This window comes from Cetorhinus maximus, chromosome 15 (assembly GCF_964194155.1).
Source record: "Cetorhinus maximus chromosome 15, sCetMax3.hap1.1, whole genome shotgun sequence".
NCBI classification, from domain to species: Eukaryota; Metazoa; Chordata; class Chondrichthyes; order Lamniformes; family Cetorhinidae; genus Cetorhinus; species Cetorhinus maximus.
Window position 1 is genome coordinate 54186121 of NC_135893.1, and position 14077 is coordinate 54200197.

At 43.6% G+C, this 14077-nt stretch overlaps 1 protein-coding gene across 1 annotated transcript in view; it reads left to right on the forward strand.

Moving 5' to 3' along the window:
• The first annotated feature begins 6332 nt into the window (after positions 1 to 6332).
• alkbh5 (alkB homolog 5, RNA demethylase) overlaps positions 6333 to 14077 on the forward strand; it is a 35315-nt gene continuing 27570 nt past the window's right edge. Inside the window, exon 1 of the mRNA XM_078558401.1 lies at positions 6333 to 7427. Within this exon, the coding sequence (XP_078414527.1) occupies positions 6691 to 7427 (737 nt within the window). The 5' untranslated portion in view covers positions 6333 to 6690. The remainder of the gene's footprint in view (positions 7428 to 14077) is intronic.

The window sequence follows — 14077 nt, forward strand, 5'->3', positions numbered from 1 at the left end:
CTCCTCTACATTGGAGAGACCAAACGCAGACTGGGTGAACACCTTCAGTCTGTCCGCAAGCATGACCCGGACCTCCCTGTCACTTGCCATTTCAACACACCACCCTGCTCTCATGCCCACATGTCCATTCTTGGCCTGCTGCAATGTTCCAGGGAAGCTCAATGCAAACTGGAGGAACAGCACCTCATCTTCTGATTAGGCACTTTGCAGCCTTCCGGTATGAATATTGAGTTCAACAACTTCAGATCATGAACTCTCTCCTCCATCCCCACCCCCTTTCCAATCCCCCTTTTTCCAATAATTTATATATTTTTTATATATATATATATTTTTTTAAATATTTTTTTTTCTTTTCCCACCTATTTCTCTTATTTTTAAATGTATTTCCATTCATTGTTTTACCTCCACCTTTTAGCCCATTTCGATCTCTTCCCGCCCCCCCAGGGCTATCTGTCACTTGCTCGTCCTGCTTTCTATCCTTAATGTCACCATTAGCACATTCCATAGCTAAAATCACCACTGTCAACACCCCTTTGTTCTTTTGTCTATGACATCTTTGGCAATTTCTTTGCCTCCACCTATCACTGGCCCTCTATCCAACTCTACCTGTCCCACCCCCCTCAACCAGCTTATATTTCATTTCATTTCTGTTTTTCCTTAGTTCTGATGAAGAGTCATATGGACTCGAAACGTTAACTATTTTCATCTCAGCAGATGCTGAGTTTTTCCAGCTATTTTTGTTTTTGTTCCCTATCCTCAATGATGGGGGAACATCAGTGCAAAAGATAAGGCTGAAGCACTCGTAACAATCTTCAGCCAGAAGTACCAAGTGAATGATCTATCTCGGCCTCCTCCAGTGATCCCCAGCATCACAGATGCCAGTCTTCAGCCAATTCGATTCACTCCACGTGATATCAAGGAATGGCTGAAGGCACTGGATATTGCAAAGGCTATGGGCCCTGGCAATAGTACTGAAGACTTGTGCTCCAGAACTTGCCGTGCCCCTAGTCAAGCTGTTCCAATACATCTACATCACAGGTATCTGCCCGGCAATGTGGAAAATTGCCCAGGTATGTCCTGTGCACAAAAAGCAGGACAAATCCTATCCAGCCAATTACCGCCCCATTAGCCTACTCTCTATCATCAGAAAAGTAATGCAAGGGGTCATCAACAGTGCTATCAAGCGGCACTTGCTTAGCACTAACCTGCTTACTGAAGCTCAGTTTGGGTTCTGCCAGAGCCACTCAGTGTCTGACCTCATTAAAACCTTGGTTCAAACATGGACCAAAGAGCTGAACTCCCGAGGTGAGGTGAGAGTGACTGCCCTTGACATCAAGACAGCATTTTACCAAGTGTGGCATCAAGGATCCCTAGCAAAACTGGAGTCAATGGGAATCAGGGGAAAACTCTCCGCTGTTTGGAGTCATACTAGCACAAAGGAAGATGGTTGTGGTTGTTGGAGGTCAATCATCTCAGCTCCAGGACATCACTGCAGAAGTTCCTCAGGGTAGTGTCCTAGGCTCAACCATCTTCAGCTGCTTCATCAATGACCTTCCTTCCATCACAAGGTCAGAAGTGGGGATGTTCGCTGATGATTGCACAATGTTCAGCACCATTCGCGGTTCCTCAGGTACTGAAACAATCCATGTCCAAATGCAGCAAGATCTGGACAATATCCAGGCTTGGGCTGACAAGTGGCAAGTAACATTCACGCCGTACAAGCGCCAAGCAATGACCATCTCCAACAAGAGAGAATATAACCATCAACCCTTGACATTCAGTGGCATTACCATTGCTGAATTCCCCCACTATCAATATCCAGGGAGTTACAATTTACCCGAAACTGAACTGGACTAGCCATTTAAATACTGTGGCTGCAAGAGCAAGTCAGAGGCTAGGAATCCTTTGGTGAGTAACTCACCTCCTGTCTCCCCAAAGCCTGTCCACCATCTACAAGGCACAAGTCAGGAGTGTGATGGAATACTCTCCACTTGCCTGGATGAATGTGGCTTCAACACTCAAGCTTGACACCATCCAGTACAAAGCAGTCTGCTTGATTGGCACCCCTTCCACATACATTCACTCCCTCCACCACTGACAAACAGTAGCAGCAGTGTGTACCATCTACAAGATGCACTGCAGAAACTCACCAAGGCTCCTTAAGCAGCACCTTCCAAACCCACGGCCACTACCACCTAGAAGGACAAGGACAGCAAACACATGGGAACACCACCAACTGGAAGTTCCCCTCCAAGCCATTCACCATCCTGACTTGGAAACATATCACCGTTCCTTCACTGTTGCTGGGTCAAAATCCTGGAACTCCCTCCCTAACAGCACTGTGGGTGTACCTATGCCACAGGGTCTGCAGCAGTTCAAGAAGGCAGCTCACAACCATGTTCTCAAGGATAATCAGTGATGGGTAATAAATGCTGGCCTAGCCAGCGACGCCCACATCCCGTAAAATGAATTTTAAAAATGCCAGCCCACTGCTAGAGCAATTCAGCTAGTTCCATTCCCATGCCTTTTCCCTATAGCCTTGCAATTTTTTTCTCAACAGATAATTATCCAATTTTAATTTGAAAGCCATGATTGAATCTACCTTCACCACACTCTTAGGCAGTGCATTCCAGATCTAATCCCTCACTGCATAAAAGAGGCCTCATGTTACCTCTGATTCTTTTGCCAAGCTAACCGCTTCAAATCAGTGTCCTCTGGTTCTCGACCCATCCACCAATAGGAACAATTTCTCTCTATCTACTCTGTCCAGACTCCTCGTGATTTTGAACATTTCTATCAAATCTCCTCTTAGCCTTCTCTTCTGTAAAGAAAACAATCTCAGCTTCCCCAATCTACCCTTGACACTTAAGTCCCTCGTTCCCAGAACCATTCTCGGAAACCTTTTCTGCACCCTCTCCAATGCCTTTGCATCCTTCCTAAAGTATGTCATCTTGAGATCCATCACTTTCCTCGCCACTCACAATACTTCCAATTTTTGTGTCATCTGCAAATTTGGAATTGTGCCCTGCATTCCCAAGTCTAAGTCAATATATAGCAAGAAAGGAGTGCTCCTAATACTGACCTGGGGTTCCCCTGGGGGAACCTCACTACATACCTTCCTCCAATGAAGGCAAGTGTAGGAAAAGACTACCAACAACAACTCTTATTTTCAGGAAATGTTTCAGAATTTTTAAAGGAGGTGAATCTGCTACTGAGAGCAAAAATATTGAGCATTTATTTCAAAACACACTGGACGTCCTGTTTACATTTTACAAATTGCAACAATGTCCAGAAAATTTTGTTCAACAACAAGCAATGGGTGGAAAGGAAATTGGAGCTATAAGGAACTTACAGCATAGATTTTACAGGATGATAGCAGGGATGGGAAAGTATAGTTATGATGAGAGATCAGTCATCTGGTCTGGAGGCAATGATGAAATTAAAATGAAAAAAAAAATGCATTTATATAGTCCTTTCCCAACATGCCATTTCTAAGTACTTTACTGCCAAAGAAGTTCTTTTGACGTATAGTCACTTGCAATGTAGGAAACGCAGCAGCTAACTGACACACAGTAAGTTTCCACAAACAGCAATACGATAATTTCCAGATAATCTGCTTTTGTGATGCTGATTGAGGGATAAATATTGGCCAGGGCATGGGGGTTAACTTCCCTACTGCACCTCTTCAAAATAGCACCACAGGACCTTATACATCCACCTATGAGAGCATCATGAGGATTATTTCTGGGACATTGAGATCTACACAGCTCAAATGGCTTTCTGTGCTAGCACATATTGAACACCATGATGTCCACAGAGAAAACATCGCCCTGAAAGAACACCACAAACTGATAGCCAATGAAACACTCGCATTGACACAGGACCTGAAGAAAACCCCATGCACTTGTCTGAAATCCCATTGCCCCGACTGGAACACACTCCACATCCTGCAAACTGACAACAGTCTCGATGGAAGGATGATGATGGCTGACTGCAAACATCACCAACCACAACCTGGTAAGGGAAAGGAGGCACTTGGAGAAGAAATTGGCTGAGTGACAGGAAACAGAGAGTAGTGATAAATGGTTGTTTTTCAGATTGGAGGGAAGTTTATAGTGGAGTTCCCCAGGGGTCAGTGTTGGGATCCTTGCTCTTCCTGGTATATATTAATGACCTAGACTGTGGTGTGCAGGACATCATTTCAAAATTTGCAGATGATACAAAGATTGGAAATGTTGCCAGTTATGATGGGGTTAATCTTGAACTTCAAGAGGACATAGACATGTTGGTGGATTAGGCAGAGAAGTGACAGATGAAGTTCAATGCAGAGAAATGTGACGTGATTCATTTTGGCAGGAAAAAAATGTGAGACAGTATAAAATAAAGGGTGAGCCTCTAAAGGAGGTGCAGGAACAGAGGGACCTCAGTGTAAATGTAAAAGGTTATTGAAGATGGCAGGGCATGTTGAGATAGCAGTTAATAAAGCATATAGTATATTAGGCTTTATTAACAGGGGCATTGAGTACAAGAGTAAGGAGATCATGTTGAACTTGTATAAGGCAAGTTAGGCCTCATCTGGAGTACTGTATCCAGTTCTGGGTGCCATACTTGAGGAAGGATGTGAAGGCTTTGGAGTGAGTACAGAGGAGATTCACAAGAATGATTCCAGGGTTAAAGAATTGTAGCTATGAGGATAGATTGGAGAGATTGGGACTCTTTTCCTTGGAGAAAAGAAGTCTGAGAAGAGTTTTGATAGAGGTATTCAAGATCCTGAGGGATACGGGCAGGGTAAATAGTGAGAAACTGTTCCCACTCAAGAGAACATTAAGAACTAGAGGGCACAGGTTCAAAATAATTGGCAAAAGAAGTAAATGTGGTGTGAGGAAATTTTTTTTCACCCAGGGGGTGTTTGGAGTCTGGAACAAGCTTTCTGAAAGGGTGGTGGAGGCAGGTTCAATCAAGGTATTCGAAAGGAAATTGGATTGCTACCTGAAAAGAAAGAATGTGCAAGGTTACAGGGATAAGGCAGGGGAGCGGGACTAGGTGGAATGCTCTTTCAGAAAGCCAGTGCAGACTCAATGGGCCGAATGGCCTCCTTCTGCACTGTAAAGATATTGTGATACTGTGACCATAGTCGTGATGTCCCAGGTTTCAACCTTGCACAAAAAATCTGGGCAATGCATCACCAAGGAAGATGTGGCCACTTGCTCCACAAATGGAGCATGAGGAACAGCTCAAATGGTGACTGTGGCCATCCAAATCAGATCATTGCCCATATACTGAACTTTTGCCCTGAAAGATCAATTCCTGGTAGCATCACAGCCATTCACACTGTCAGCTGAAGCCGTTGAATGGATTGTCAGCCTCAAAATCAAACTATAACTGCTTCCCCAGCCATACAAATGAAAAACATCTCATCTGAAAGACAGTACCTCCAGCAGTGCAGCACTCCTTCAGTACTATACTGGAGCATTAGCCTTGATTTTTGAGCTCAGAGTCAGCTGAGACTGCAAAGACAAGTGAAGACTGTGGGCAATGATGATTGATCCCACCACCTCTCACATTGATCAAAGGGAAGTAAGTTAGAAGTTTCCTCATATAGGGTTTCTGCAGTATGGAAAGTTTTGCAACAAGTTCTTTAGGCAGAGGCCGTGGAATCTTAGAGAGAAAATCTGGATAATATTTAAAGCTTAAAAAATATTAGGGCTATGGGGAGAGAAGGAGGCAGTGGAGTTAGTTTAAGAGTGATACAGTAGGGTTGGCATTGACACGATGGGCCGAATGCTTGAAATTTTTGTTTTGATAGTTGATTCAGCTGGAAATTTTACCTAATGGTAAATGGGAAAGCAGAAAGCTGATAATTGGATAAATCTTTACAATGAGGTCATGGCGAACCTGAGCAGTTGACCCCTGAGCCTGGAGCCAGAGCTCGAGTCACGTGCTGCTACCCCGGATTCTTCTCTGCTCTTGGAATATCTTGGCTGGCCAGCGAACTACATTATTTACATTGGCAGTACAAGTGGCATCCAACGCCCCGCGCCTAGAGGAAAATCTATTCATAAATAACTAGCAATAAAGTAACCTGAAATAAATAAATATCATTTTTAGTCAGGATAATTTTACAGGCAAAAGAAAGGGCAACTCTTGAGCGAACGGTTGCGATAAAGACCAGGACAGTCCTCGTCTAACGAACTTGATGGCTGAAGGGAGGTGATGTAATCTGATTGACAGCTGAGGTGGCCAATAATCGCCAGTTATTGCGCCAGCTGCCCTGCAGCACGCGGCTTCTAACGAATCACCGCCGCCTGTGGGCGGGGAATCCATTGCGAGGTTCGGTTGAGGCGTTAGCGTATGTGGAGAGGTCTGCAGGCCGTCCGGGAAAGGTTTGCGGCCGAGAGTTACGGCGAAAATTATATGTAAAGTACAGGAGCTCGTAATTACTATAGGTGGAAATCGCGTCCCGTTTATTCGGAGAAGACTTACGGAAGATGATTCGTTCATTAAGGTTGCTAAATACCTGAACTGCTTTCGTAACTGTCCGCCGGCACTGAGCATGCGCAACGCAACTGGAGCCTGTAACTGAGCGTGCGCTGTGGAGAGCATGCGCAGTGGTCCATTGTTGACAATAATTTGGCCCTTACTCTCTAACCCCGCCCCTTCCACGTTAACCCCGCCCCTTCCCCGGCCAAGATGGCGGCAGGTGGCTACGCAGACTTGAGGGAGAAGCTTCAATCGCCTCACCGCGAGAAACAGCGGGCGGCCTCGGCGCCTTACAACGGCCGCAAGCGAAAACTCGAGGCGGAGGTGGGAGAGGCTGGTCTGCCGGGGCTGTGCGGCGGTGGCGACGAGTACGAGCATAGCAAATATCACAGCGACTACGACGACGAGCGGCAAGGAGAAGCCCGGCGGGTGAAGCAGGGCATCCGCCAGGTGCGGCTCTTCACCGCCGACCAGTGTACCCAGATCGAGACGCAAATCGACGACGTGGTTTCCCGGGCCGAGAAGGGCATTTACCGGGACCACACGGTGGACAGGGCCCCGTTACGGAACAAATACTTCTTTGGGGAAGGCTACACGTACGGCTCACAGCTGGAAAAGCGAGGTCCTGGCCAAGAGCGCCTATATCCCAAGGGAGATGTGGACGACATCCCCGATTGGGTCCACGACCTGGTCATCAAAAAGCTTGTGGATCACCGGATTATCCCTGAGGGCTTCGTCAACAGCGCTGTCATCAATGACTATCAGCCGGGCGGCTGCATCGTCTCCCACGTGGATCCTATCCATATCTTCGAGAGGCCCATCGTTTCCGTCTCCTTCTTCAGCGATTCGGCTCTCTGTTTTGGCTGCAAGTTCCAGTTCAAGCCCATCAGGGTGTCGGAGCCAGTCTACTATTTACCTGTCCGGAGAGGGAGTGTCACTGTGCTTAGGTGAGTTGCAGGAGTAATGAGCATCAGTGCAATTGATACGTATTTCAGGAGTGTAATCTCTCCAAAGTTTGAACGTCTTTTGCCCTGGCGGAGAGGTAGTGAGAAAGTTGCCAGGGTCAGTTCTTGGGTTTCTCGAGAGAAATATGACTTGTGCCAAAAATGAAGTACATGGAGGTGAAACAACCTTTCCAGTGTCTGTACCACTTTGTATAGTTTACATTTATAGTTGCTTGCTCTCAGGAAGATTTAAGTCTTGGAACCCGGGCAGTTATCTCATTTTTAGAATTATACAGTACTGAAAGAAGCCCTTTGAAATTGCTTTCCTATTAATCCTAATACCTGCCCTTTCCATTTTTATTTAACATTCCTGACAATGCTTCAAAAGTTTTTCAGTGGCTGTATTCATTGGATTTGTAAAGATAGGTCTTGTCTAACAATCCTAACTGAGTGTTTTGAGGCAATAACTAAAATAGGCAGGACATTATGTTTGAAAGGAATTGATATGATAGTGTGAAACTATTTCTACTGGTCATGCAGTTTAGAGCAGAGGACACTACCTAAAATTAGAGCCAGGCCATTCAGGACAAAAGTTAAAAAGTAGGAAATACTTCACGCAAAGAGTGGTAAAAGTGTGGGGGACCCCCCCCCCCATTTCAGTAGATGCTACTTCAATAATTTTAAATCTGAGACTTTTGCTGGTTAAGGGGTTGGAGCCAAAGCAGGTGGATGGAGTTGGGGTATTGATCAGATGTCATCTTATTAAATGGCAATGAGGGCAGCACAGGCTCTAGAGGCAGGATGACCTACCCCTGTTCCTTTGTAAAATGTTTTGGAATGTTCTCTGACCATGAAAGGCACTAAATAAATGTAGGTTTTTCCACATATAACCAATTCCTTAATGCATCGAGTTCCGATATCTTTTTATGTGCTCCAAATTATAACTCAAAATTGTCATCATCTCTTTGGTTATTTTGTCAATTATATAAACCTATGCCATCTGCTTGTGTACCTTCCTGCCACTGGAAATAGGGTAAATTGAGAAAAACTGTCAAAATCTCTGTTTGGTAAAAGTATTCAATTAACATTCCAAATAATGTTCATGGAATTTTATTGTGTCTGGTTTACATTGGTAATCTTGCTTAAGTCAGTTCAGCGTCATGTAAATGTATGCAATGTAATTGGAAGCTAAAATTCCAACCCCAGCACACGGCAAGGTGAAAAGATAACACGCCATGCCACAAATCGGTTTGAATGCAGTTTGACAGCTACAAGGTTTTGATTTGGTCACGTGGAGAAAAGTGAGGTTAAGCACTTCTCCCATGGAAAGGAAAGATTAGCAGCTGAGGCTTTGAGGCTGCTTTGAACAGCTGGTTGAAGAATGACTGGCAGGGGCTGGTGAGTAGATTGCTTGTCTGTATCTAGCCAAAAGAGACACAAAATCAAACGGAGCTAGGAGAAGGGAGTAAAATGCTGAACGGACCGTGGCAATATATATAATCGTCACCGTTTTGGTTGCATACGTTTGTTCCAATTCACCATTAAGCTTGCACACCTAGATGCACTGATCACTGACGGTTCTGCCCTGCAAAGCCAATTTCCAGGGTTAGATTCTATTTTGTAATCTTTTGCACTTTGGTGTTTAACCTTCTTCACCCATGGATTATTTTCCCATGCAAATCTCATCCCATCATTGTTGATTAATGCAGTTCTCAATTGGCAACTTCTGATTAAGTTCTTCCATCTTTCTATTTAATACACTTTTGTATTTAAAAGTATATGCACCCTTATGAACTTTTGCATATATTTTCCTTGTTAGTGTTTCTGTATTGAATTAGCAGCCACTGCATGGGCTGTTCAAACTTTCTAAAAGCTTTATTTGCTAGACAAGTATGTATCATATGAAATGCTAGTTTTCAAATGTGCATCTACCATTCTTGTTTTTTTTTTTGAGGCTGTAACATGGACCGAAATATGGTCTGAGAGATGACTCATTCAGGATGTAATTATTTCAATAGAATGCTTCCTGAACTTTTTTTTTTAAATGTTATATTTTTCTTTTGAAGCCTGTACTTCATGTATTGAGGACTATGGCTAGTAGGACAGTATCCAACAAATAACATTGATTTTCTGTAGATCAAATTTTGTAATGGGTTACGTGTTTGTATACAGCCAGCATGGACATGCCTGTGGTGTATGGCACTACAGTAGGCACTCTGTTACAGCTCTGTAACAGGAAATTTGAATGGCCTGTGAAGGTCAATAATATTCAAACCTGTCTTAAATATTGAGACGACTACTTCAAGCAACGCATATAATTTTCCACACCACTCATAGGTTAATGGATGATTACAGTATCTGGTTAATACTGAAACTTCATAGAATAAGGTGGTCTTGGTTTGCTCTCAGTTGAGGAGTGTGTGTTTACTTAAGTGTCCCCACATTAAGAGTAGGAAGGAATCAGCCATTGTTTCCTTTGCTCACTGTCCTGGAATATGCACCTATGAGTTTTGGGTGGAGACAGCATCTGGCCTGGCCACAGTCCTCACGCTAGTCGTTGACATTGAACTCGCATGTGGTACAGCCATTTAGGTGCCATTAGTACCCTTAGGACTATTTCCTGGTGTGATTTGGCACCTTCGAGGATAATTAAAAGTGTGGAGGAAGAAACTTGCATGCATGATTTATACAGTCTATATGCAGGCCTTGAGTGGTATTTCCTCAAACCAGGAGTCTTGGATAGCCCTCTCCCTTACATGCCTTCCTTATGGAGAAGCATTAATTCATTCATTCCACTCAGCACCTCAGATTTAGGGAATAATTGGGATAAATAGAAAAATTGCTAATGTTGGAAATGAGAAATAGTTGTTTGATTAACCTATAGATTTCCAACATTTTCTGTTTTATTTGACATTGGAAACTGGTAACAGGAATTAAAACAACCTCTGACTGTTGCTTATGCTCAAGGATGTGCAAATTGTAGGTAGGACTCGACAAACCACCAGTTTGTGAAGCACTGTGTGCTGGAGTATTGTTCAGTTAGTGTGCAGTTCCTGTTCTGAAATGATTGCATTGATCTTTTGTGCTCTGCCTCCTCATTTTTTTTAATAAATGGGACTGGAGACTCTTGAGGAATAATGGAGTGGTAATGCCTAGAAACAGTGTACACTACTTGACGATTTGTCGTTTCTAAAATTCTTTCACGGGACATGGACATCATTGGTTAGGCCAGCATTTTTTATTGCCTGGTTGCCCTTGAGAAGGTGGCAGTTAGCCGCCTTGAACCGCTGCAGTCCATGAGGTGTAGGTACACCCACACTGCTGTTTCGGAGGGAGTTCCAGCTCTTCCCATTTTGGCATAAGCCCCAAGATGTTAGTAAGGAGGACTTTGCAGGGTCGACGGAGCTGGGTTTGCCATTATTGTTTCCGGTGCCCAGGACGATGTCAGGTGGTCCATCTGGTTCCATTCCTTTTTGTAGACTTTGCATTTTTATACTACTGAGTGGCTTTCTAGGCCATTTCAGGGGGCATTAAAGAGTCAACCAGATTGCAGTGGGTCTGGAGTTGAAAGTAGACCAGACCAGGTAAGGATGGCAGATTTCCTTCCCTAAAGGATCTTAGTGAACCAGATGGGTCTTCATTTCAATTGACAATGGTTTCATGGTAAAGATTACCAAAACTAGCTTTTTTAGAATCCGATTAATAAATATGACATGTAATATGTTTGAAACTCTAAATCTAGTTGGCATTGTCTATCTTGTTTTGGTTATCAACCATTCTGGCACATGCTGGAGCTAGTTGCAGCCAGCCACTATCTCATTGACATAGCCTACACTGAAATATCTTCTTCTGTCTACTCCTGGCTGCTGAAAGCACTCCGAGCTAGGAGGGTGGAGTCACTTGGCACTTCCATCCATGCAGCAGTTTCTGCTTTTTTTTGTGTGTGTCTGGCAGGCAGGAAGTGGAGTTAAGCAAGAAAGTCAGTCTGGCCTTTGTATCTTTCCTTTCCTCCCCTCCCCCAGCATGCAACCAGTGGTCCAGTCAAGAATTAATCAAACCCACTTAGTAGAAGCTTCAAGTTGGGGAGGTAAATAACTCTGAAAATTTAGCTCTTTGGTATGATTGACTGGGGTGTCTTCTTTGGGTCTGAAGGTGTTTGACAAAAAGCAAGCAGATGTCAACATGCCCTTGACCAACTTGGTGAAAGTGCATTTAATCTGTACTGTTTATATTTCTGAACAAATAATGTATGCAAATATATGAAACACTTCAATCAGTACAATGCAGTTGTGTGAATGCAGTTATGGATCAGTTGAATTTTATTGGATATCTTCAGTGTGTTAGCAGTTAGGCCAACTTTGTTCTGAATATTGATATAAACATAGGTTGAATTCAAGTCATTGACACACAGGGGGAAAAAAATGCAAGTGCCAGAGATTTGAAACAAAATCACCAAACATTCAGTAGATCAGGCAGCATCTGTGGAGAGAACCAGCCACCTTGAGATTTGAAGAAGGATTCGCACTGGAAATCTCAATTGGTCTGTTTGTTCCATAGATATTGCCCTGACTTGCTATGGAATCAATGTAGAGTTGTGGTGAAATAAAGTAGGAAGATGTCTTCACAAAAATTGAGTGTTTCCTTCCTATTTGAAGGAATGTGATGTTTTTAGTGAGGTTTATGTGACATTGATCATACTTTTCATTGCCCCTCTCCATGAGTCCCCTGCCTTCATGTTCTCTCTCAATACCTCCATCCATAAAAATACTTCTACCAATATTCACAACCACCACCTTAACCTTGCCATCTCACATGTCCTCTTTAGTCCCACAGTTTCTCGTAGACAAGACCATCTCCAGTCACTTCCTTGTATACCTTAACACTTGCATCCTGCTTCCTTCTGTCCTCCCATATCCGGTCATAGCCAGAGAATCCCTTGTAATGGCTTCTCTTCCTGCTCCCTCACTGTTTCCTCTGGAGTTCCCTGTGAATATATCCTTGGCTTCTCCTTATTTCTCAAACTGCCCCTCAGCAACCTCATCATAGACATGGCATCAGGACCCACATGGGTGCTGATGACATCCAGCTCTACCTCACCATCACCTATCTTATCTTCTCCACCTTCTGAGAGTTGTCAGATCGCTTTATAATTAAACATTGGGAAGTCTGAAGCTATTGTCTTTGAACCGGCCACAAAGTCTGTTCCCTCGTCACCGATTACATTCCACTTGCTGGCCACCATCTTGGACTAAAGCAAGCTATTGACAAGCCCAACGTCCCATTCGACCCAGAGCTGAGCTTCTAACTCCACGTCTCCAACATGAAAACCACCTATTCGCACCTCCATAGTATTGCCCACCTCAGTCCCTGCCTCAACATCTCTGCTGAAATCCTCATCTATGCTTATCTTACCTCTGGACTTGACTATTCCAATTCACTCCTGCCTGTTCTTCCACCTTCCACTCTCCATAAATTTGAGCTCATCCAAAACTCTGTCTGTATCCAAATTCGCACCAAGACCTGTTCACCCATCACCCTGCTCACAGATCTACATTGGCTCCCAGTCTACTAACACCTTGACTTTTTAAAATTTGCATCCTCTTTAAAATCCTTCCTCCTCTCTACCTCTGTAAGTTCCTTTGTCCTACAAGCCTCTGTAATTTTTGTGTTCCACTAACTGGGTTGCTGTGCACTGCCCTCCCCGCCCTCCCAATCCCCACTTCTGGCTGCCATGCCTTCAGCCATATAGACCCAAATCTCTGCAACTCATCTATTAACCTCTCCATTTTCAAGATCCTCCTTAAAACCCATCCTAATATTTCTTTTGATGCGATTGTCAATTTTTGTCCAGTCATGCTCCTATGAAGCACCTTGGGATGTTTTACTACATGAAAGGTGCTTTATAGAAAATAAGTGGTTTTATACATTTAGTTCAACTTTTTTCTGCACTCTGCTTGCCTTTTTGCCTCAATGACACTTGGAGGCATAGGAAATGTTCTGTAATGCTGCCCTCCACATGCTTAGAACAAAAAACAAAATCCAGATTCTGAAAGTCTTAAATAAAAATGAATGCTGGAAATGTTCAGCAGGTCAAGGAGCACCTGTTGTGAGAGAAGGGATAGCTTAACATTTGTTCTGTTGAAGAGTCATATGGACTCGAAACGTTAACTGTGTTCCTCTCTGCAGGTGCTGTCAGACCTGCTGAGTTTTTCCAGGTATTTTTATTTTTGTTTTGGCTTAACATTTCATGTCTTGTGACCCTAGTTACAGCCTAGAAGCAGGTGACAGTTCGAGGATAAACGAGCACATATAGGAGAGGGAAAGAATAGTCGATGAAGTAATTAGGTAGTGAACAAGAGATGATTAAATGGCAGGTGATAGCATAAGACAAGGTAAGGCACTATAAGAGATAATATAGAAAAAAGACTGCATCTGAGACCCGGAGGATATGTGAACAATTAAAGCAGGATAGAAGAGTCGGGGGAAAACAAGGAAAAACTGTCAGGCTCCCTAATAAACCACGAGTATTTTGAAAGAAAAAGACTGATAGACATGGGGGTATAGACCATTTTCTTAGTCTTATTTCATCATTTTCTGCTTGGGAAAGACATTGGCCATTATGCTATTCTACAAAAGTTTGTGGCCGTAAAGTT